The 25039-nt window shown below is 38.5% G+C and overlaps 1 protein-coding gene across 1 annotated transcript in view; it reads right to left on the reverse strand.

Moving 5' to 3' along the window:
- The window catches only part of LanB2 (laminin subunit gamma-1), a 166945-nt gene that overhangs the window by 68832 nt on the left and 73074 nt on the right, over positions 1–25039 (reverse strand). Inside the window, exons 2-4 of the mRNA XM_090375827.1 lie at positions 19378–19679; positions 19058–19188; positions 18749–18933 (exon numbers count right to left, since the gene is read on the reverse strand). Coding sequence (XP_090231953.1) covers positions 18749–18933; positions 19058–19188; positions 19378–19679 — 618 coding nt within the window. The remainder of the gene's footprint in view (positions 1–18748; positions 18934–19057; positions 19189–19377; positions 19680–25039) is intronic.

The following is a 25039-nucleotide window of genomic DNA, read 5'->3' on the forward strand; positions in this document are numbered from 1 at the left end:
CATTTGAACTGTGGTATGCTTTTAAAACATTAATCACAGATGCCTTGAATGCGTATTTACCATTAAAAAAAATACTCCACGAGGAGGGTTCCAAGTTGGATGAATAGTGAAGTTGCCACATTACCTGAGCAGAAAAAGGTGGCATGGAAAGGTTACAGAGCATAAAAAGTACTGAAACCTATAACAGCTACAAGATGATCTGTAATAGAGCCACAGAAAAGGTTTGACAGGCAAAGGCAGATTATGAGAAATCACTAGGAAACAGAGCAAAGAGGGGGGGGAGGGGGTTAAGGAATTCTTCACATATATAAATGCCAAGAAGAGCAGGACAAACCAGATCAGACCTTTACGTAAGGAAAAGAGGATAGTATTAAATACACCAGCTGCCGTTGCAGATGAACTCAACAGTTATTTTGCATCGATATTTACAAATGAAAAACATTTTGTGGCAATGGGAAGTTGTGGAAGCGAAGTTGAAAAATATGTAATTAATCATATTGAAATTTCGCAAGGTTATTTAATGAAAAAACTTTCGAGCCTACAGGCCAGTAAGGCTCCTGGAGTAGATGGAATATACCCTATAATCTTAAGGGAGGCGGCAAGTGAGTGAATTGAACCATTGAGGCTAATTATGCGAGCATCACTAGACTCTGGGGAGATTCCCTTGGATTGGAAAAGTGCCAATGTATCTCCCATACATAAGGGTGGCTCTAAGAGTGAAGTGGGAAATTATCGACCTGTCAGTCTGACTTCAGTGGTAGGGAAAATCATGGAGGCAGTGATCAAGGGTGGAATTCACGATCATTTGGATCGAATTGAAATTCTCAAGGATACTCAGCATGGTTTTGTAAAGGGAAAATCATGTTTAACAAATCTGGTTCACTATTTTGAAAGGGTCACTCACGAGCTGGATTTAGGGAATAATTTCAACACTGTTTATTTAGATTTCAGCAAAGCTTTTGACTCAGTCCCACATGAGCGGTTGCTTTATAAGCTGGAACAGGTTGGAATCATTGGGAAAATCCTTAGATGGATAGCAGGATGGCTTCATGGCAGGAGGCAGAGGGTTGTGATAAATGGATATTCCTCAGATTGGGTTGATGTAAGAAGTGGGGTTCCCCAAGGATCAATATTAGGACCACTGTTGTTTTTAATTTTCATAAACGACATCAATGAAGGGATAGAGGGCGTGATGTCTAAATTTGAAGATGATGTTAAAATTGGTAGAGTAGTTAATGATCACTGTCAAGCTAAGCTTCTTTAGAGAGACCTAGATATACTTCAGGAATGGTCAGAAAAATGGCAGCTATGCTTTAATCCAACAAAGTGTAAGGTATTACACCTGGGAAACAGTAATCCCAAAATAACTTATTCACTTGGTGGAGTTCAACTAGCATTTTAGCATTTAGCATTAGTAGAGGCATTTGATGCAAGAAAGCAAGCTTATGCAGCATCAGCCAAAAAAAAAAAAATAAATAAATAAATAAATAAATAAAAAATAACCACTTCCACTTCACCCCTCTGTTCGTTCGAAATACCTGTCCCCAGCTGAGCCTTAAACTTATCTAGGCTATCAACTGCCACGACAAGGGATGGAAGTCTATTTCACCAACCAACCACCTGCTGGCTAAAGGAAAATTTCCTCACGTCTATCCTACATCTGTCTTTTCTCAATTTGAATTTATACCCTCTCAGGTGATTATTCTGAGCAAGAGGAAGAATTCCATCAGCATTGAGCATGCTCAAACTATTCAAGGCTTTATACAACTCTATCAGATCACCTCGCCGGTGCCTAGTCTCCAGACACTGTAATTTGCAAAACTTAAGTCTTTCTTCGTAAGACCACCCCTTTGTTCCATTCACTAATCTTGTTGCCCTTCTCTGTACTCGTTCCAGCATCTCTACATCCTTCTTGAAATGAGGCCTCCAGACCTGTATACAGTACTCTAGGTATGGTCTGACCATTGCCTTATACAAGGGAATAATCACCTCCTTATCCCTGCTAGAAAAATATCTATATATCATCGACAATACACCATGAGCTACTCTTGCAGCCCGTCTGCACTACTCAGAAAACTTCTTATCTGCCTTCACAACCACCCCCAGGTCCCTTTCATTCACTACCACTGTCAGTGTAGTACCACAGAGTTGATACGTTGCTCTGAGGTTGCTGTTTCCCATATGTAGTACTTTACATTTGTCAATGTTAAACTTCATTTGCCACCTCGAAGCCCATCTGCTCAACCTTTCTAGATCCTGTTGCAGTAGCATAGTGTCAGTAGTGTCCTTGACAACCCTGCCAACCTTCGTATCGTCTGCAAACTTGGACATTAAGCTTGATATACCATCATCAATATCATTTATAAATACAGAAAACAATAATGGACCCAATACTGAACCCTGAGGGACTTCACTAATAACATTAGTCCACGATGAGCAGTGTCCATTGATTACCACTCTCTGTCTTCTCCCGCTCAACCACCCCTTTATCCATAGCAGCAATTTGCCTCCAATGCCACACTGCTCCAATTTGTGCAGCAGTCTTCCATGTGCAACAGTATCAAAAGCCTTTCTAAGATCCAAGTATATAATATCAAAGTTATTCCCTGCATCCAGTTCTTTTGTGACTGTATCATAGTATCCAATCAAATTGGTCAGGAAGACTTCCCCTTAACAAAACCATGCTGTGTCTGATCTATGACTGAAGTCTTGTCTAGGTGATCCTGCAGTGCTTCTTTAACCAGTGCCTCCAATTTTCCAGGAACAGAAGTTAAACTAACAGGTCTATAATTATTTGTGTCGCCCCTTGATCCTCCTTTGTGAATTGTGGTTACATTTGCACATCTCCAGTCCATGGGTACTTCCCCTGAGTCCAAGGAAGCTCTCATAATTATGGCTAAGGGTTGGCTTACTTCCTTTGCTGCTTCCTTTAATATAACTGGATAGATCCCATTCACCCCAGGTGCCTTTCTTGTATTTATCTTCAACAATTTCTCCTCCACTTTACTCTCAGTTATTACAAGATTCTCTAGCTTACTGCCAGAGTTGAATACACCTCTGGCATTCCCCTCACTGAATAACTCCTCATGTGTGAATGGCGATGCAAAATATTCATTCAGTTTGTTAGCTACCTGAGCAGGATCATCAACAGTTGACCCATCGATATCAAGTGGACGAACCAATCAGATTGGTCCCATCGATATCAAGTGGACCAACCAATCAGATTGGTCCCATCGATATCAAGTGGACCAATCTGATTCATCCCCTTCCTTCTAGAGTTTACATAAGTAAAGAACTCTTTGCTGTTTTTCTTTGCATCCCTTGCCAAAGATTTCTCGTAATCTGCCTTCGCCTGCCTAACCTCCTTTGTAACTTGGTTACAGATCAACTTGTATCTATCATAGGCTTCTGTGTCACGTGTTAATTTGTATGTATCCCATGCATTTTTTTCTCTGCCATATGTCTCATTAGTTAATCTGACATCCACTTAGGCCTAAACCTTGAACAATATTTCTTAGTTGGTATGTAAAGCCTAGTAGCTTCCAAGATAAGATCTTTGAATGCTTCCCATTTTGAATTTGTTGTTGGTAACATCATCAGTTGGTCCCACTGTATAGAATTTAAATACTCTCTCAGTCCATCGTAGTCGCCTTTACGAAAGCAATAACCCTTCCCTTTACCCCTAATGGTAGTTACCTCTTTGAGTAAATCCCACTTCAGCACACTGTGATCACTGCCACCTAGTGGTTCATTTACCTGCATGAAGAATCACTACTGATAATCAAATCAAGAGTATTACTCCCTCTAGTTGCCTCCCGAACATGCTGATGTAGAAAACAATCATCCAATAAATCCACAAAAGCCTTGCTAGTGTGTGAGTGACCAGCCCCCAAATTCCAGTCAATATCTGGGAAATTAAAGTCCCCCATTATAAGACTCTCTGATTTACTGGCCCACTCTATTTCCCCGTACAGTTTCTTATTATATTCATCAGAGTCATTAGGCCTATAGCACACTCCTACTCTCAATTTTGATCTCCCAATGCTTATGTCACACCAAACTTACTCGACACTGCACTGTCCAGCAATGTCGACTGGCTTCACTTCCTTTGATTTAAATATTTCTTAACTAATAGCATAACCCCCTCCTCCCTTCCTACCCTGTCTATCCTTTCCGTAGACATTGTACTCCCCAAATTCCAATTCTGCATTCCTTATATCTGTGTGACACCACGTCTCTGAAATCCCCACAATATCTGCCTTTGATGTTTTTAGCAATACCTCAAATTCATCAAATTTATTTACTAAACTCCTAGCATTGGTGTACACGCAAGTATACACGCACCTGTTCTTTTTCTTAGCTACCCTAACACAACCTATGTGTTTATTTGTACCCTAATGATTCCCAGCAGTCTCTGAACTATCCTGCAGCTTATTTTCCAGGCCGGGGCTCATTCCAATAGAAGCAGTGCAAGAATCACTTTCACCTCTGCCAGTGGCTACTGTTAATCTATTAATCCTTGTATCCCCCCAAACTAGCAGTTTTCCGACCCACCTAACACTGCCTCGATAGCATCAGCAAACATTCTTGCACCCTTTCTATTTAAGTGTATCCCATCCCTGTAGAAGCAGTCACTCCTGTTAACAAGTACAGAGCAGGCTGAAAAAAATTCTACCCCTTGAGCCTTGCACAATCTTTCCAGGGCCGAATTGATCGACAGGGCTCTCATCATATACTCCCTGCTATCGTGTCTGGGCAGAATTGCAGACACTTTCAAATTCAACCCTAATTCACGGCTTTTTTTCAACAGTGACCTGTACTTGTTTTCCGCTGGTCTCCTACTGTTAATATCATTAGTGCCAACGTGTACAACTATATCACCTTTTGTGCCCTTAAAAGATGATATCCGCTCTACAACGTCATCAACCTTTGCCCTGGCAGACATACCCTGGTCCTGTTCCACCTATCATCAACTAAACCCAGTACTGGAGGAAAGGGACTTGGGTGTTACGATACGGTCAGACATGAAATTCTCTGAGCATTGTAAACAGTTGCAAGGAGAACACATGGTGTCCTATCGATGATCTATCGAACATTTGCAAGTAGAGATAGGAACGTGATAATCCCATTATATAAGGCTTTTGTTAGACCACACTTGGAATACTGAGTTCAAGTATGGAGGCTGCACCTAAAGAAAGACATCAAGCTTCTTGAAAGGGTGCAAAGACGGGTAACTCGACTGGTGAGATTGGCAAAAGGGCGTCTTTATGAAGAAAGACTTCAAATATGTGGGTTGCAGAGTTTGGAAACTAGACACCTTAGAGGAGATTTGATTGAGGTGTTTAAGGCTCTAAGAGGCATCAGTAAAATGAATGAGGATGAAATTTTCAAGATTATAAATGATGCTAGAACTAGGGGGAATAAATTCAAGTTACGGGGGAAAATGTTTAGATTGGACTGCAAGAAGTTTTATTTTAGCCAGCGAGTTATAAATTACTGGAATAAGTTGCCTACATGGGTGGTAGAGGCTGAGACTGACAGTTTGGGGAAATTCAAAGGTCATCTGGATAGTACCTTCGGGTGAGGGAAGCGCATAGGATGACAGGTTTAATTTCCTTTTCTTTTATTAATTATTATTTTTTTTTTTTTTTATCATTGTTTTATTTGGATTTTTTTTTTTTTTTTTTTTGGCTGGTGCAGCATAGGCCATAGGCTTTCTTGCACCATGCGGCCATTACTAATACTAATTAATCTGAATTACATTTTTTTTTTTCTTTTTACCATATCCTGCAATCAAGTTATAAAGAAAAGCTATTTCATCTGGTATGCCACCTCGGAATACATGCCTCAGAACAACGAAAAGCTTAACTGTGTTTAAACATGTGACAATTACTGTAGCTAAAGCACCATTTTCTAGGATGTCATAATTAGCCTTCACTATCACCTGCAAGACATCTGTTTCATTTTAGAACTTCAGCAGCAATTTGAGCTTCTGTTAATATGGGATTAGAAGTAAGTCATCACCTGCAGTACAAATGCCCCTCAAAGTAGCACCAACAATGATGTTGTGATGGATGACTTCATCCCACAGCTGTGTATACTTGCATCAACAACGGTTACTTCTTCATTTTCAATCAGAACAAAATGAGAATTCAAAAAAAAAAAAAAAAAAAAAAAAACAGTTTTACACCCAAAATGTTGCACCCAGAAATTTGACCAATGTATAAAGTACAAGAGGTGGGCTGTTGTACATTCCATATTGGTAGCTTTTGCAGGTACCAACACATGATAGTACAATTATATAATATAAATAAAATGTTATTGGGAGTTATCTCCTCAGCCCTCTCAATGATGTGCTAACATATGTATGCAGCCATGGGCATGATCTACTTCAAAGATTCAGCCATAAGACCAAGGCATAATCATAAATTTTTAATGCTATTAGAAAAGTTGTTAACAGGAGAGACTGCTTCTACAGGGATGGGATATACTTAAATAGAAAGGGTGCAAGAATATTTGCTGATGCTATCGAGGCAGTGTTAGGTGGGCCGGAAAATTTCTAGCTTGGGGGGGATACAAGGACTAATAGATTAACAGTAGCCACTGGCAGAGGTGAAAGTGATTCTTGCATTGCTTCTATTGGAATGAGCAGCAGCCTGGAAAACAAGATGCAAGGTATTTCAGAGACTGCTGGGAGTCATTGCGGTACAAGTAAACACATGGGTTGTGTTAGCGTGGCTAAGAACAGGAACACGTGCATGTATACTTGCGTATACACCAATGCTAGGAGTGCGGGAAATAAATTTGATGAATTTGAGGTATTGCTCAAAACATCAAAGGCAGATATTGTTGGGATATCAGAGACGTGGTGTCACACAGATATAAGGAATGCAGAACTGGAATTTGGGGAGTACAAGTGTACAGAAAGGATAGACAGAATAGGAAGGGAGGAGGGGTTATGCTATTAGTTAAGAAACACATAAAATCCAAGGAACTGAAGCCAGTCGACAGCGCTGGACAGTGCAGTGTCAAGTCAGTTTGGTGTGACATAAGTATTGGGAGATCAAAATTGAGAGTAGGAGTGTGTTATAGGCCTAATGACTCTGATGAATATAATAAGAAACTGTACAGGGAAATAGAGTGGGCCAGTAAATCAGAGAGTCTTATAATGGGAGATTTAAATTTCCCGAATATTGACTGGAATTTGTGGGTTGGTCAATCCAACACTAGCAAGGCTATTGTGGACTTATTGGATGATTGTTTTCTACATCAGCATGTTCGGGAGGCAACTAGAGGGAGTAATACTCTTGATCTGATTATCAGTAGTGATTCTTCATGCATTAAGAATCTGCAGATAAAGGAACCACTAGGTTGCAGTGATCACAGTGTGCTGAAGTGGGATTTACTCAAAGAGGTAACTACCATCAGGGGTAAAGGGAAGAGTTTTTGTTTTCATAAAGGCGACTATGGTGGTCTGAGACAGTATTTAAATTCTATACAGTGGAACCAACTGATGATGTTACCAACAGCAAATTCAAAATGGGAAGCATTCAAAGAATTAATCTTGGAAGCTAGTAGGCTTTACATACCAACTAACAAATATTGTTCAAGGTTTAGGCCTAAATGGATGTCAGATGAACTAATCAGACATGTGGCAGAGAAGAAAAATGCATGGGATACATATAAATTAATGGGTAACATGGAAGCCTACGATAGATATAAGCTGGTTTGTAACCAAGTCACAAAGGAGGTTAGGCAGGCAGAGGCAGATTATGAGAAATCTTTGGCAAAGGATGCAAAAAAAAAACAACAACAAAGAGTTCTTTACCTATGTAAACTCTAGAAGGAAAGGGATGACTCAGATTGGTCCACTGTATATTGATGGTTCAACTGTTGATGATCCTGCTCAGGTGGCTAACAAACTAAATGAGTATTTTGCATCTACATTCACACATAAGGAGTTATTCAGGGAGGGGAATGCCAGAAGTGAGTTAAACTGTGGCAGTGAGCTAGATGATTTTGTAATAACTGAGAGTAAAGTGGAGGAGAAATTGTTGAAGATAAACATAAAAAAGGCACCTGGGATGGATGGGATCTATCCAGTTATATTAAAGGAGGCAGCAAAGGAAGTAAGCAAACCCTTAGCCATAATTATGAGAGCTTCTTTGGACTCAGGGGAGGTACCCAAAGACTGGAGATGTGCAAATGTAACTCCAATGCACAAAGGAGGATCAAAGGCTGACATAAGTAATTATAGACCTGTGAGTTTAACTTCTGTTCCAGGAAAATTAATGGAAGCACTGGTTAAAGAAGCACTGCAGGATCATCTAGACAAGACTTCAGTTATAGCTCGGACACACCATGGTTTTGTTAGGGGAAAGTCTTGCCTGACCAATTTTATTGGATACTATGATGTGGTCACAAAGGAACTGGATGTGGGGAATAACTTTGATATGATATATTTGGATCTTTGAAAGGCTTTTGATACTGTTGCACATGGACGACTGCTGAAGAAATTGGAGAAGTGTGGCATTGGAGGCAAATTGCTGCTATGGATAAAGGGATGGTTGAGTGGGAGAAAACAGAGAGTGGTAATCAATGGGCACTGCTCATCGTGGACTAATGTTATTAGTGGAGTCCCTCATGGTTCAGTGTTTCGTCCATTGTTGTTTTCTGTATTTATAAATGATATTGATGATGGTATATCAAGCTTAATGTCCAAGTTTGCAGACAATATGAAGGTTGGCAGGGTTGTTAAGGACACTAATGACAATATGCTTCTGCAACAGGATCTGGAAAAGTTGAGCAGATGGGCTGAGAGGTGGCAAATGAAGTTTAACATTGACAAATGTAAAGTACTGCTTATGGGAAGCAGTAGCCCCAGAGTAACGTATAAACTCTGTGGTACTACACTGACAGTGGTAAAGAACGAAAAGGACCTGCGGGTAATTGTGCAGGCGAATATGAAGTTTTCTGAGCAGTGCAGATGGTCTGCAAGAATAGCTTATGGTGTCTTGTCAATGATATACAAGAATTTCTCTAGATAAGAAGGTTAGTTAGTTAGTTAGTTATTTTGGTTTTTAGGAGCATTAGCAACTAAGGCCATATTGTTCCGGGATATGCGGTGGTCATTCCCTGACCTTTCCGCATTCTCCGTATTTGGTGGTGACGGGCTCGAACCCCGGTATAATCAAGAAGCGTGTGCTACGCACTGCTGCTCCTTCCCACCTGGCTACGGAGGCGCCAGATAAGAAGGTGATTATCCCCTTGTATAAGGCAATGGCCAGACCACACCTTGATTTCTGTATACAGGTCTGGAGGCCTCATTTTAAGAAGGATGTAGAGCTGCTGGAACGAGTATAGAGAAGGGCAACAAGATTAGTGAATGGAACAATGGGTTGTTCTTACAAAGAAAGGCTTAAGTTTTGCAAATTACAGTGTCCAGAGACTAGGCACCTGCGAGGTAATCTGATTGAGGTGTATAAAGCTTTGAATGGTTTGGGCATGCTCAATGATGATGGGATTGTTCCTCTTGCTCAGAATTCAAATCGAGGAAAGACATATGTAGAATAGATGTGCAGAAATTTGCCTTTAGCCAGCGGGTAGTTGGTTGGTGGAACAGATTTCCATTTTTTGTTGTGGAAGTTGATAGCCTAAATAAATTTAAGGCTGAGCTGGACAGGTATTTGGAACAAACAGAGCGGTGAAATGGGAGCAGTTTTTTTTTTTTTTCTTTTTGGCTGATGCTGCATAAGCTTTCTTTCTTGCATCATATGGCTCTACTAATGCTAATGGTAAAGACAAGTAATAGAAGGACCATTTCTGAATGTGGACAAAAGCTCACAACAGAAATTTCAGCCAAAAATAAAATTTCACACATTCATTCCCTCTAAAAGTTTCTCCAGTTCCTCCTTGAATTTATTTAAGCTATCAACTTCCACAACAGGTGGAAGTTGATAGCTTAAATAAAAACTTCCACAACAGGTGGAAGTTTGTTCCAGCAATCAACCACTCGCTAAAGGTAAATTTCTGCACATCAGTAATTGTCTTTCCTTAATTTGAATTTATGTCCCCTCAGGTTTGTAATCTGAGGAAGAAGAACCCCATCACAATTGAGTCTGCTCCACCCATTCAAGGCCTTATACACCTCAATCAGATCATCGCAGGTGCCTAGTCTCCAGATGCTGCAATTTTCAGAACTTAAGCCTTTCTTCATAAGAGGACCCCTTCATTCCTCTTACCAATCTTGTTGCCCTTCTCTGTACTCGCTCAAGCAACTCTACATCCTTCCTAAAATGAGGCCTCCAGACCTGTATGCAGTACTCAAGGAGTGGCCTGACCATTGCTTTATACAAAGGGATAATCACCTCCTTTTCCCTACTAGCAAAATTCCTGTATATCATTGACAATACCCCATGACCTGTTCTGGCAGCCTGTCTGCACTGCTCTAAAAATTTCATATCTGACTGCACAATTAGTCCCAGGTTTTTTTAATTTTCTACCACCCTAAGTGTAGTGCCAACGATATCAGTTAGTTATGAAACTGTATTAAATGAAACCAAGAAACAGGCCAAAGGAAAAGATGCAAAATTGCAGTCTGAAATACAAGGTTTGTTAATAGAAATTAATTCTTAAATTTAATGTAAATGTAGTTGTTTGGTATGAAACACTGAGTATTATAAATAAAGTAAAGCCATGCAAAGTAGTGCAAATGATATGAACACTGCAATTATATTGATAGAATGTGCTCTTAGTCAACTAAATGAATTTAGAACATCAGGATTTAAATTGTGCATGGATAAAACTATGGACATTGCAATTGAGTTGGAAGTACCATTGGTATTACCAGAAGTGCGAGTTTCTATGTTTACCTAGATGCGAGTTTCTGAGTTTCCAACCAAAAGGTTCGAAATTGAATTTTTTAGTATAATGATTGATGTAATTATCATTAGCTTACAAGAAAGATTTGATTAGATTAATGAAATATCCTCGGATTTTCATGTTATTCTAAAATCAGAAAACTTCTTGAATTTATTTATAAGTCCAATAGAAACAAAATGTCAACACCTTGAAGAAATTCTTACTGATGAAGACAGGAGCAGCGACATCAATGCCAAAGAGTTACATCAAAAAATCCAATCTTTGCAACATGTTTTAAAAGAAAAAAAAAAAAAATTGGTTGACATTTATTTGTTAGTTAACTTATTTATTTATTAATTTATTAGTTGAATTATATCCCCACATCTCTACAGATATTATTAAAATTGCCAATTACGGTTGCATCTGAAGAGAGAGGAGTTTTTCAAGCCTCAAAATGATTAAAACGCATTCATGAGCAATAATTGGCCATTATGTCAGAACAAGATGTACTAAAAGATATAAAAACATCAGACGTTATAGACAAATTCATATCAAGTAAATATCGTAAGGTAATGATGTGAAAACTTCTAAGTATATATAAATAATATACTAGTTGTTTAAGTTTAAATAAATAATTATGATTTGAATAATTTTTGGGTGTTTCCTTTTTTTTTTTTTTTTTGAAATTTTACAAATTCCATCTATAATTTTTGCGAGGAGGCCCAAATGAATATTATGCTCGGGTTCGAGAGAAGTCTAGGTACGGCACTGCTAGCCAAGCCAAAAGGAAAATCACACGCCTGCGCAATAAACTACGGCTCATAATTCGAGAAAAAAAATTGTCTTCCTTCTTATAATAATAATAATCTTTAATGCATTATTATAAGTATTATTAACGATATAAAACTCGAAGTTTTCTAAGTTGACGTAATCTCGGTGGCGAAGTTTTCCTTAACGGCCCTCTAGTACTAATTGAAATTGGTTAAGTATAAAATGAAACTAGTGATAAATATAAACTAATACACAAAAATTTAATAAAATTAACAAATTCACCAACTAATTTCTTTGCAAGTCACAAGCATATTATCTAAGCAATAAAAGTTTTACTTCTTTGCATCGTTCTACACGTTAAAAAAAAAAACATGCGAATACTAATTGCTACTTCTCTCAGATAAATCAAACTACCACAGTCGTGTTTTGATCAAAAGTGAATTTCTCAGACCCGTTACTTAATTTAAAATCATTTTTCAGAAACGTAGACATGAAAGGTCAGGTTATCTGAATCTTATGATTAAGATATTTAAACGTTTAAAAATTTTAACAGCCGCATAGTACGTCAGAGAACAGGTACTGGTTGTAACTAACAACGCCATAATTTCAAAATTCTGTTTAAAAAAACAACTTACGTTCCCAAGAAAAGCCATTCCATACGTGAGTAATCTGGGCTCGAATTCCCCAAAGCATCGAAATAGTTACGATCATCACTCGAACGAATCTGCTCAATGCCATCTTCTGACTGTGCAGAGCTTCTTCAAGAGCACAGATCAGAGCGATCACCACCAAAGGAGTGACTGCGTCCTCCCTCAGAAACCCTAGAGCCGCAGCTACATCAGGTTAGCAAGAAGCACATGGTTCAAATGAACGTTTTACCTCTCCGTTTACCTAAACACCTGCGTTCTTACCGAAACTCCTCGGAGGTCGTGAAGAGGCAGCGTTCTTTTCTCTTTTTTTTTTTTTTACCGAGATCTCAACTTTGACCTATGTGTCAACGAAGGTATTTGTTCAGCAGCCGGTAAAATCAAATGCTTCTGCTGACACATGAGGATGTAAAGACTGCCACTTGGACAAGCGAAGAGCCACTATTGGCGTCTCTTCTTTTTGTCCAGACAGGTATAATTAAAGGGTGGGTACTTTTAGGAAACAGAAATATTCTGGAAAGACGAGAACAATAGATCACAAAACGTCGGTGGTCGCTGCAGACTCATTTCCCTAAGATTGGTTTTTACAACGCCCGTATGACTCTCTTTTCAACTTGCTTCATAATGGGACTCCAAATGCTGTCACTCCAAACAAGTGGTTATTGCCAACGTGCCCATTAAAGTGACACAAATATTGACTTTCATTTTCTCAATTACCTAATTTTCTCTCTCTCTCTCTCTCTCTCTCTCTCTCTCTCTCTCTCTCTCGCTCGCCCGCTCATTCCACCTCCTGTCCCCTCGCCCACCAAGATACTTGTATGGTGAAACAAAAAACAGTCCCACCCAGGGACCAATGCCACTATTCTCAATATAACACTAATTAGATGCTTGCCTGCCCAACGAACAGAGGCCAGGAAAAAGAAAGAAAGGAGAAGGTAAATTAAAAAAAAAAAAAAAAAGTCACCCCCCCCCCCCAACTAGCAATCAACTTGAAAAAAACAAAAACAACAAGTAAAAGTGATGTAAGGAAGCAATTAAGGCGATATTTCCAAGTTGAGTTTATGGTCGAAGAATCAGTCATTATTTAAAACAATTGTTTGCTTGTCACTACCTTGAAGTACAGTGCCCATTGGGAAAAAGTCCTGAGGGTTCAAATTTTAACTTGAACCTTCCTCTGTATAAAAAGAGGTCACTTGATCAAATTTATTACTGGATTCAGCAAGTTTTTTTCTTTTTTTTATCATATTTTTATCGAACTTCCCAGAGAGTAAAATTTTGGTTTGAAACATAAGTTTGCTACGTCCCTTCCCTTAAAAGTAAAAGGCTATGCAAGATCAGTTTACATTGGTACCTACGAACTCTGATCAGATAGAAGACAGATAGGTTTATCGGATTATTCTCCACTGGCGATACAGAGCAACAGACTGACTTCAAATTTGCCCATTCCTTATAACAGATATAATCAGTGCGTGGGTGATATAATTTTTCCTTTTATCTTTTTCTCCTTAATTTCTCCAAGTCCCATCCCTCACCTCTCCCCACCTTACAACCCACTTGATTCTCACGACCATTAACTTCTTTGACACACAGGAGCCAGTCTTTTTTTTTTTTTTTTAATGCTTCTTGGTACCAGCAGAGGGTGTAGTGAAAAGAAACTATGACTAATACCACCGCTCACAACCCACACGAATCATTATTTTTTGTGTGCAAGGGAACTCCCACTAAACCTACTCCACGTGGGGACTCTGTTGCTACTGAAAATGTTTCAATACTATAGCAATTTGTTTACAGCTGGATATCAAAACTACAGTTTAAAACTTAAGGCAGAAAAGCTTTAAAATCACTTTAGAGTTTTAAACCTTAGATCTAAAACTTTTTTATTTAGACTTCTAAACCTTAAGTTGAAAACTTTAAACTGACTTCTGAAGTATACTTGCAGAAGAAAATAAATAATCTTTTTGCCAGGGGATTCATCTCTCGTTTATCTAAACTATCCTTGCGAGATCATTTGGTATTGCACTATTACATATCTTTTCACTTCTATAAATCAAAGAAAATGAAAAAAAAAATCATTTAATTTAATAAAGTTATTCTTTATTAATTAATTACTAAGATTACATTTGCTTAAATACAAAATATGTATTTAAGCAAAAGGACAGGCCAGAACAAATCTTGACTTGTAAATTCTGTGGAAAGGCAAAGAAACTTCTATGAATTTTTCTAAGGATCATCTTTGGTTTAATAATAAACGAAGTCTAAGCAACTTTCCATTTTATTGTCTGCCTCTTTCTTTCTTTCTTTTTTTTTTTTTTTTTTTTTGGCAATTGAATAGTTAGTTTTCTCTCCGATTGAATAAGATGGCGCTCGATATCATTATATAGCTAAGTAAGATTTCAGTTTGTGAGATTTTCACAGTGCTGAAGCTAGAATTTTATTCTTACCGGTATGCTACCAATTTTTATCGATATAGCCTCACAATCATATCGTAGTAACTGCAGAGAAATTATTAATTTTTCAATGGCAATATAAATAAAAGAAAATATTTAGGATCACATAAGAAATAAATTTAAAATCAGTTTCAAGTTCTAAAATTTTAAGACATTATCTGTCAGACAACTTTTCATTTTAAAATTATTCTTTAAAAAGCTGTCTGTCAAGCTGAACACATTATCGGAAACATAATCTGAAATATTTTTACCGGTACCCCGCACCGGCTTCATTTCAAATAAATTAAAAAAAAAAAAAAAAAAAGCGCATTTAAATTTCATACTTAAGCCCAAATTTTATACCAAGTATGTTTTTCTCACATTCAACGTACAGATGGCGCTCTGTCTTTTAACTTGTCAACGAATGCTAAAATTCCTCAAGCAGGAAAATCATTGAATATTTACCAACTCCTTGAATATTTACCATAATTTCCTTAAATGTTGATCTTCAAGTACGAGTAATTTTCCAATAGGAGAAGAAACGCTTGGCTAACGCCAATCCTAAACCTAGGTCGCCTTCTTTTTTTGTCTTTTTTTTTTTTTGCGCAAAATAAACCTACTGTTTCCACACATCTTCAACAACACTCAGATTTCGAGACAAGATCAGACATCTGTACTGGGAACAAAACTGACTTCTAAACGTTCTTGACATAACCATATTACAAATGTCCTTTGCATAGAGAAAAAACTATGCTCTCTCTTTCACTCTGAGCCTTGCATTTCTTATGATCAACTACTGACGGCGCACAAATCACAAATCCGCCCTACCGAAATATTACAAAAGCTGTCTTAAATTCAGCGACTCTATCCAAAAGAGGACAGCTAAGTCAACTAATGAGCGATCTTTTATAAACTCATCCACTCCTTATCACAAAGGCGTTAAGTTTCTGCTGCATGCCTTTTCTACTGATATTTCTGAGCGATGTTTTTCTAAATTACCATCTGTAATTCTACCGTTTCTCTTCTAAAACAGTCCGAATATGTGCATTAACTAGTTGCTATCCATTTACTATTCAACTCCACTCTCAGAAAAACAACTTTTCCTCTTCTTCGTTTATCCCTTCATTGTGTTATTCGGAATAATCTTCCTCTGCATGTAATAATATTTCCCAAAGCTAACATCTACAGAATCAGCATTAGTAGAAACATATGATGCAAGAAAGCAAGCTTATTTAGCATCAGCCAAAAAAAAAAAAAAAAACCCTTCCCATTTCACCCATCCATTCACCCCAAAAGTTTTTCTAGTTCAACCTTGAATTTATTTAAGCTGTCAACTTCCACAACGACAGATGGAAGTTTGTTCCCGAAATCTATTCTACAACCGTCTTTCCTCAATTTGAATTTATGCCCCCTCAGGTGCGGAATCTGAGCAAGAGGAAGAATCCCATCAGCATGCTCAAACCATTCAAGGCCTTATACACCTCAACCAGATCACCTCTCAGGTGCCTAGTCTCCGGACGCTGCATTTTGCACTTAAGCCTATCTTCGTAACAGCATTCCTTTGTTCCACTCACTAATCTCGTTGCCCTTCTTTGTACTCGTTCTAGTAGCTCAGCATCTTTCCTAAAATAAAATTCAACATCGATAAGTACGTATCTTCTGTTTTCATCTCAACCTTCAGCCCATTGCAATACTAATGTACCATAGGTTTCAATGCGGTTTCCATCAAATCGGTAGCCAGTTTCCATCATTTGGAAACTGGCTATCGAATCCTGCTTGGTCTATTTAACAATAATCATTCTTCTTACATGTGCACTCTATAATTTTTAAAGTTAACTTCAAAAAAGCTCGCAAAAATATATCATAACAAATCTCCCGGCAATGAGACAGTACGAAACATATTGCACATCCGATACGCATATTTTTTGTAAGTAGTATGCAAGTTCCGACATGTTTAGAATTTGGTTAGTGGCTCGCAGCAGCAGTCCCCGTTTAAGTTTACAGATTTATGCCTCGTGTTCTTGTGTTGGAGTGTGACAAGATAAAATGGTGCTTATCAGTGTATCAAAGTCATAATTTGTGCACTGTTTAAAACTCTCCATATGACGCTATGGAGATTTTTTGGAGTTTCACCTACTTTGGTCATACTGTCCCAGTTTTATAACAAAAGACTGAACTGTGACTTAAGGGCTGTACGTTCTGACATGGATTTTGCTGCATGCAACTATCTCCAGATGAGTTCCATTTTAAATTCAATTTCACTAAATGCGATATAATAGCATTAGAACACCCACCTTACAAACCAGATTGCGCAAAATGCGATATTTTCAATTCCCAAGAATAAAACGCTTAATGAAAGACTGTTGATTCAAAGATGCTAAAGAGGTTCACAAGGCTGGATCGGAGAAGTTATTTTGGAAAAGCAAGTTCTTACATGTTATGAGTTTGCAATTAGCTTTAAGCAAAACAATTTGCATACGCTGTCTTCTTCTTCCGACCTCCCTCGAGACAATTCCCTCGTTTTGTTATGCATTTATCCCTCCCCCCACACATGAATGCTAAATTCCCTTGAAGATTCAAGCTTTTATGACGAAAATGCATGATCGAAAAGTTCATTAGGTTCCTTCGTTTCAAGATACATTTGGATTACTTTTTTTTTACTCTTTGATTTGTTCCTTTAAAAATTTTATTACACAACAGAGGCGTATTTTCCTAATTTAAAATCTAAATAAGTTCGTTAGTGGTAAAATTAATATTAGTATTGGCAACATAACGCAAGGAAGAAAGGCTTACACAGCACCAGTATTGATGTTACTGAAATTCTACTTATTGAGTTCATAACCCGTTAACGCTTCCAGGAATTTTTATGGGATTTCTTCTTTCTTTTCAAACGATGGTCGAGTTAGTTGGTTTGGGCGAAGGCCAAAAAAACTATTTTCCTCTCCATATGTATTGTTCGTTATTATTATTATTATTATCCATACGGTGCAAGGAAGCATGAGGCTTATACTGCACCAGCTAAAAAAAAAAAAATCTGAATTACCGAGAGAGAGAGAGAGAGAGAGAGGGAGAGAGAGAGAGAGAGAGAGAGAGAGAGAGAGAGAGAGAGAGAGAGAGAGAGAGAGAGAGAGAGAGAGAAAGGGAATCACCAAGAAAAAGAAGAATGATGATATCCAGCTCAGGACCCTAGGTGTGCCAAACCGTACTCACCGGATGTGAGCCCCTGGGGTCATTTAATTGAATGTTCTCTGGTCGATTTCACCGTTTTGCTGAGATGCTTCCGTAACCAGGTGGGCAGGAGCAGCAGTGCGTAGCACACGCTTCTTGATTAGACCGGGGTTCGAGCCTGTGACCACCAAATACAGAGGATGAGGAAAGGGCAGGGAATGACCATCGCATATCCCCGGAGCAATATGGCCTTAGTTGCTAATGCTCCGAAAAACCAAATAACAACAACCGTTTTGCTGAACTAAAAACCCGAATTTCCCGGGGCCCTTGCTATGCAAGCCTGAGGCCAATGACCTCAATCAAGGAGTGAAAAAGACCCATATAGATTTATTGCGTCATTAATGGGATTCGAACCTGTGCTTTTTCTAGCCGGTGTGGGAAGAACGTCGATTATATCCATTGGCTACCCAGGAGGGCTCTTTCTAGTGTAGTTTAAAATGGAAAATGTTTATCTAGATTGATCAGTCCTTGTGGGTAGCAGAATGGATAAAATCATTGTCTTCCCTCCTATACTGTGCAGAAAAGTCCTAGATTCGAATCTCGTTAATGAGGCGGGAACCGCCTCATTGACGAGATTTAATGAGTTTTTCATACAATGTGGCCGAGTTAGTCAGTACATTTCGATGATAGCAAAGTTTTTCCTCCCGAAAAAGTGAAATTTTTCCTCCAACATACAGGCAAACCGACAGAAAAAACTGGCAACATAATTCAAGGAAGCAAAGCTTACACAGCACCAATATTGATTCTATTGAAATCATATCTTTAAGGACACCTTAATCCTAAAATAATAAAAAGAGGTTCGCAAAGAACACTTACGTTTACACTCGTGTACATTCGTAGCTGTGGCTCTTCCCCACGGCTGGTCATTGTAGAAAGGAAGACATTCGTCACAGTCGGGTCCTGCCGTGTTGTGTTCGCACTCACATATCATCCGATGTTCCCGAGACTGCACATAACCACTACTAACTGCACATTTACTGGCGTGTCCATTACACTTGCACCTGCAAGTATGACTCTCTTTAATCCCAACTGTCCATCTATCAATAAGTCGCATTTTTTTTCGAAACAATAAAACGATTAAAATTTATGAGATCAGTAGATTGGTAGATTAAAAGGTTTACTTACCTGCCACCAACGGCAAAATCAGAAACGCCATAATAATAGGACTTCAGCACTTTGGAATCGCCAAATATCTCGTCTCCAAAGGTGTTTATCCTGGTCAAAGTGATGCGGATATCGGTGGCCGTAACCCATTCCTGAAAACATTGAAATGCGTGTCAGGGCATCGTACATTTCTACAAAGACTCACAGAGGGAGAACGGTGGATAATAACTTCGCAAGCGTCAGAAGTTATTTCAGATTTGTGATCTGGCCCTATGCTTGTTAAGAGGTTAAAATAAAATACAGTCGTATAGAGAAACACTTATGTAGTCTTGCACACATACCTGAAGTACTGGACTGTTTTCAAAGTTGTATGCGCTCGGCCTTCCCTCCAAGGTACTGAAGGCCACGTTGCCACCGGTCAGAGGTGAGATGTCGCTAAATTCCTTGGTACAAAGCGCAGCAGTTTCGTCACCCTTGCTGACATAGGAACCTTCGCCAATGTTATAGGTGGTCGGGCAAGTCCCGCTGTAATACTGATAAGGAATCCAATGACCGTCCTCCCTGGTTCGCTTGTAGATGGCAAAACTTTCCGGCCTGCTGGTGTGGAATTTCAACCGTACGTAGGTGATATCGAAGGCTTTCCCTATAAAAGAGAAAAGAATTTAGAATGAGCTAATGGCTTCTTTTAAAAGGACAGAAAAAAGCAAATACTATAAAAGTTACATTAAATTAATTAAACACTTTAACATCACGTTTGAAAGAACGATTTGTTTATTTACTAATGTTGGGAAACGCTGCATCCAGAGCGAGGGGCAGTCAATAAGTATTATTCTCACTTAGAAATATTAGAGATTTGAAATTTGGCTATCAATTTTGTCCTTCTCTATGTGGCTACATTCCAGATCTAAACATTTTTCCCGTCTGTGGATAAGTTCTTTCAGGCCTCTCGAATGGAACTCCTCACTTTGAGCAGAAAGCCAGGCTTCCATTTTATTCATTATCTCATCAAGTTGAAAATGAAAGTTCGAGAGAATAAGCTGGTTGCTACAGATTTTCAAAGCCACACCTGATTGTACAGTCTATTCGGAAGGCAACCTTTTGAGCAAGAGTTCTGCCCTCGTGGGTAGTAGCACAGTTGGTATAACCACCGTCCGCCACACACCAGGTAGAAAAGACCTGAGCTCGAATTTCGTCAATGATGCGAAGAATTTTTATGGGCCTTTTTCACAACGTATTGATTTAGCCGGTCTCGGGCGAGGGTAGCGTGGTTTTTTTTCCTAGAAACTGGGGGGGGGGAGGATTTTCGTCCAGCAAACAGCAAATCTATCACAAATACACGCAATTTATGACATATTATAATGGGGCGCAATATAGTCTAAGTTGCTGATGCGAATAAGACCATGCAACAACGAACCAACCAACTTTCCACACTGGGAGAAAAATGCCCGGGTTTGAATTACGCCAGTGATCTGAAGAACTTTTATGGTCTTTCCCCCCCCCACTCCCCCACTGAATTAGTCTGTCTTAGGCGTGGACAGCAAGATTTTTATTCCCAGAAACTCGGGTTTTTTATCCAGCAAAACAGGGAACTAGACCAAAGAATACACACAATTTATGGACATAATACACAGACATATAAATTAGTTCTTGAGTAGTCCTAATAGGAAAGGTTTTTTTTTTTTTTTTGGTTTTTTTTCGGTACGGAAGGGGTACCAAGCAATTTTTTAAACCATAATTCTAGTTATCAAAAAAAATGCAATAATTTTGTGAAACTTTGTCCCCAAATCTTCAAAATTGAATTCCCGTATTACGGAAATGCAATGTTTGAGATTCCTGTATTTGGTTTTCACCCACTGCAACTGGAAAAATTTTAAACTGTGTGATATAAATGAAGCCGCAATTTTTTTTTCAATAAATTTATTTTCTTTTTTATTTTAATTTTTTGGCGGGGAAATGTTAAAAAAAAAAAAATCTGAGAACAGGAAAATCAGAGTTGAACTTTAACTGGACAATGAAGAATGATAGCAGCTTATTTCATCGGAACTAGAGAGATATGAGTTGAATAACAATTAGTTGGCTCAGGGATCACGTGAGCAGCATAATTAAACACAGGTGTGGGGACGTTTTCGTTTTCATAAGGGTTTAGTATTAGCCTGTGTGGCATGCGCATCAAGTGTCGTAATTTAAGGCCATTGGCAAGACATGAGTGCAATATCCTTGAAATCTGAAAGAGGTATCAAGTGCTACTTGGAGTGCACCAGATTAAACGGACTTTGTATTTAGAGACAGGAGTACCTATGTAGTCCCTTGATGGAGGTTATTCACTTGAAATCGGCCAATAAAAAAAGTACTCTTCCTTTAGGCCTTGGAGGCCATCAAGCTAAGGAAAAGCACGGGAAGGAAAAAGTATGCACAAATAAAGCTGAGCAGAAAACACCTGCTTGACCTTCCGTCTGAATGACACGAGTCCTAAGTGACTGTAGGAGAAAGCGAAGTAAAGTCAGATGCACTCTCCTCTCTCGTTTGCTTATGGTAAAAAAAAAAAAAAATCAGTGTTGGCGGCGAAGACCTCTTCTCTTCCTTTTTATTATAACACTTCCAAATCTGAAAACATTGTAGAGTGATTCTGGATCGAGACTCTTTTTGTTTTTTTTGTTTTTTTGTATTTAAGCTTTAAGCACAGAAAAAACAGATAAACCGAACTGCAAACGATTTACACTCACTGGACTTAGAAACCTTTATTTAATCAATATCTTCTATTCTGATGCACAATTACAGGCTCTACGCATAGTGGCATGGAGACATTTAGGGGAAATGTCTATCAGACATTTCCCCTAAATGTCTATCAGAATGTAGCTCCAGATTTGTCTTCCATATGGATATTTATTATTTATCAGCTGCTGTATTCGGGTCAGTAGAGAGCTGGGAAACCGAACTGCCCTTTCCAGCATATTCCAGACATTATTATTATTATTAGCCGTATAGTGCAAGGAAGCCTGAGGCTTATGCTGCACCAGCCAAAAAACATTTGAGTTATCTCCTGAGAGAGAGAGAGAGAGAGAGAGAGAGAGAGAGAGAGAGAGAGAAGTAGAAGGAAATCACCAAGACAGAAGAATGATGATAACCAGCTCAGAACCCTGGGTGTGCCAAGCCCATACTTACCAGATGTGAGCCCCTGACATTCTCAATTGGAATTAAATCTGGAGAATTAAAGCGAACAGGCTATATGTTGGAAATCTTGGGAATGTTTCTTGAACTATTCAGATATAATTTTTGCATGGTGGATAGTTGCGTTGTCGTCTTAAAAGAATTTATCGCAGTCCGGTTAAAAATAGAGCACTGCAGGGTGAAGTTGGTTCAATACTACAGAAAGATATTCATCTTTAGGTATCTTTTAGCAATATGAATATACTCAGACCGTACCAACAGTACATGCCACATACAGTGATACCATCTCCAGTCGTTTGAGTGGCAGTCACAAGACAGTCTGGATGCAGCTTTATGAAGATCACGCCAAACTCTCGCCATATCATTCGTGAAAGAAAGGCGTAAATCGAGACTCGTCAGACCGCATTATCTTTCTCTACTGTTCCATAGCCCAATCTTAGCAGTGGCGGCACCACTCCAGTCGAATCTTTCAATTTTTCAAAGAAAGGATTGGCTTTAGTATAAGCACAAGACTACCAAGGTTCTAGCTTCTTCAACTAGAGCCACACAGTTAAGTTGAAAATAAGTCTTTCTTTGCCTAAATGGAATTTTTTCATCCTTTGCTACACAGTGGACCTTCTATTCTGATGCACAATTCGCTTTAAATTCCTGCGGTCTCGTTCTTAGAGTATCAACTTTCTGCCACCATTTCTTCCTTTTGGAGCTGCATTATCCTTTCGTCTTCCACTTATTGTATACTTCTGAGATAGCTGATTTTCGGAGTGATTTCCTTTGTTTTCTCAGTTGTGGTTCCTGCTAAATGTGCTCCAACAAAATAACACCTTCCCAAAATCGCAAAGATCATCTGTTTTCCTAACCATATCGACTTAGAAGCCCCAGGAAAGCGGCAATATTTATTTGCTACTGAGGAACGTATGGTCATACCATTGGACAACCTACATCTATTCCCATTTGACAACTCTCTCTCTCTCTCTCTCTCTCTCAGTACAAAGTGTCTTCTAATCTTATTTCTCAATCTATATCCGTATAAAAAGGGGGGGGGGTATCACGTTGGTACTGGACAAGAAAAAAAAATTTTGATAGAAATATGGCAGGCTTAGTGTACTTTTTAGACGAATCAGCAAATAGTAGTAGTCGTGGCAAATGATGAAAGAAAAGCAAGCTTGTAGAGCATCAGCAAAATAAAAATAAAAAAAACATTACACACTTCTTCCATTCATACCCTCCAAGAATCTGTCTAGTTCTTCCTTGAATTTATTCAAATCATCCACTTCCACAACAATAGATGGAAGCCTGTTCCAACAATCAACCACTCGCTGGCTGAAGGCAAACTTCAGCACATCTATCTTGCAACCATCCTTCCGAAACTTAAATTTATGCTCCCTCATGTGTGTAGTCTCAGCAAGAGGAAGAATGCCATTCACATCAGCATATTCAATCCATTCAAGCATTAAACACCTCAGTCAGATGACCCCCGCAGGTGCTTAGTCTGCAGAAGCTGCGATTTGCAGAACTGAAGCGTTTCTAGGTAAGAGCATGCTTTTATTCCCTTCACCAATCTGGTTGCCTCTCTGCACCCGTTCCAGCAGTTCTACATTCTTCCTAAAGTGAGGCTTCCAGACCTCAAAATGCGGACTAACCATGCCTTGTACTAAGGGATGATCACCTCCTTATCCCTGCTAGCAAACTTTCTGTATATCATTGACAAAACCCATGAGCTATTCTGGTAGCATGCCTGCACTGCTCAGAGAATTTCATATCCGACTGCATAACAACCTCTTCCCCCCCCCTTATCCAAGGCGTTTTCATTTTCCACTGTCCCGAGTGTAGTACCACACAGTTATTAAGTCACACGGGGATTACTGCAACGCAATATGCAGTACCTTGCATTTGTTAATGTTAAAATTCAACTGCCATTTCTTAGCCCATCGAACCAATTTTCCTATATCTTGTTGCAGTAGCTCACCCTGATTGGTGCATAATGCGCTTATTGTATTGACCATGTCCGTCCGCATGTAACAACTTGACTTCTACTAGACAGATTTTTCACTAATTTTTATATTTGGCCTTTAAAAAGGACCAAATATAAAACAGATTTTCAAAGTATTCCAAATTTCATTAAAATTGAACCAATTGAAGAAATCTGAAATTATTATTATTTGAGTCGAGTTACACCATTTTACTTTACTTTTATTACACCATTGTGTAATAACTCTCAGTGGATGAATTTTCATGAAATTTTATATTTAGACCTTTTGGAAAGATTTGCGGATTTTTTAGTCATTATAAATTTCATTAAAATCGTACCAATTAAAATTCACGATTATTGCTTCCGTGCCTGTCCGTCCGCATGTAAGAACGGGACTCCCAGTGAATGGATTTTCATGAAATTTTATATTTGGACCTTTCAGAAAGAATGTTGAAATTTTCAAATTTCATTAAAATCGGACCAATAGAAATCCCACAATTATTACTTCTCTATCCGCATGTAAGAACTCGACTCTTAGTATATAGATTTTCATGAAATTTCAGATTTGGAACTTTTAGAAAGATTTGTCGAGCATTCCCAAATTTAATTAAAATCTGACCAATAGAAATCCGGAAATTATTATATATATTTTTAATACATATCTCACAGGCTATCCATATACCGCATATTGTGGCGAATGCGCAGAAACAAATTTTTCTATTCGCGCATAAAAGTTGTTGTTTTTAACTTTTTTTTAAAAATATATTTCGTTATAAATCATGAATTATTGCTCTTTGCTAAGGCGCTGAAAATGTAACGCATTGCTACATTAACTTGTTTAACTCTAATTTAGAATGTGCAGTTTT

Source organism: Mastigoproctus giganteus, chromosome 6 (assembly GCF_048544385.1).
Source record: "Mastigoproctus giganteus isolate SK-2022 chromosome 6, ASM4854438v1, whole genome shotgun sequence".
Lineage (NCBI taxonomy): Eukaryota > Metazoa > Arthropoda > Arachnida > Uropygi > Thelyphonidae > Mastigoproctus > Mastigoproctus giganteus.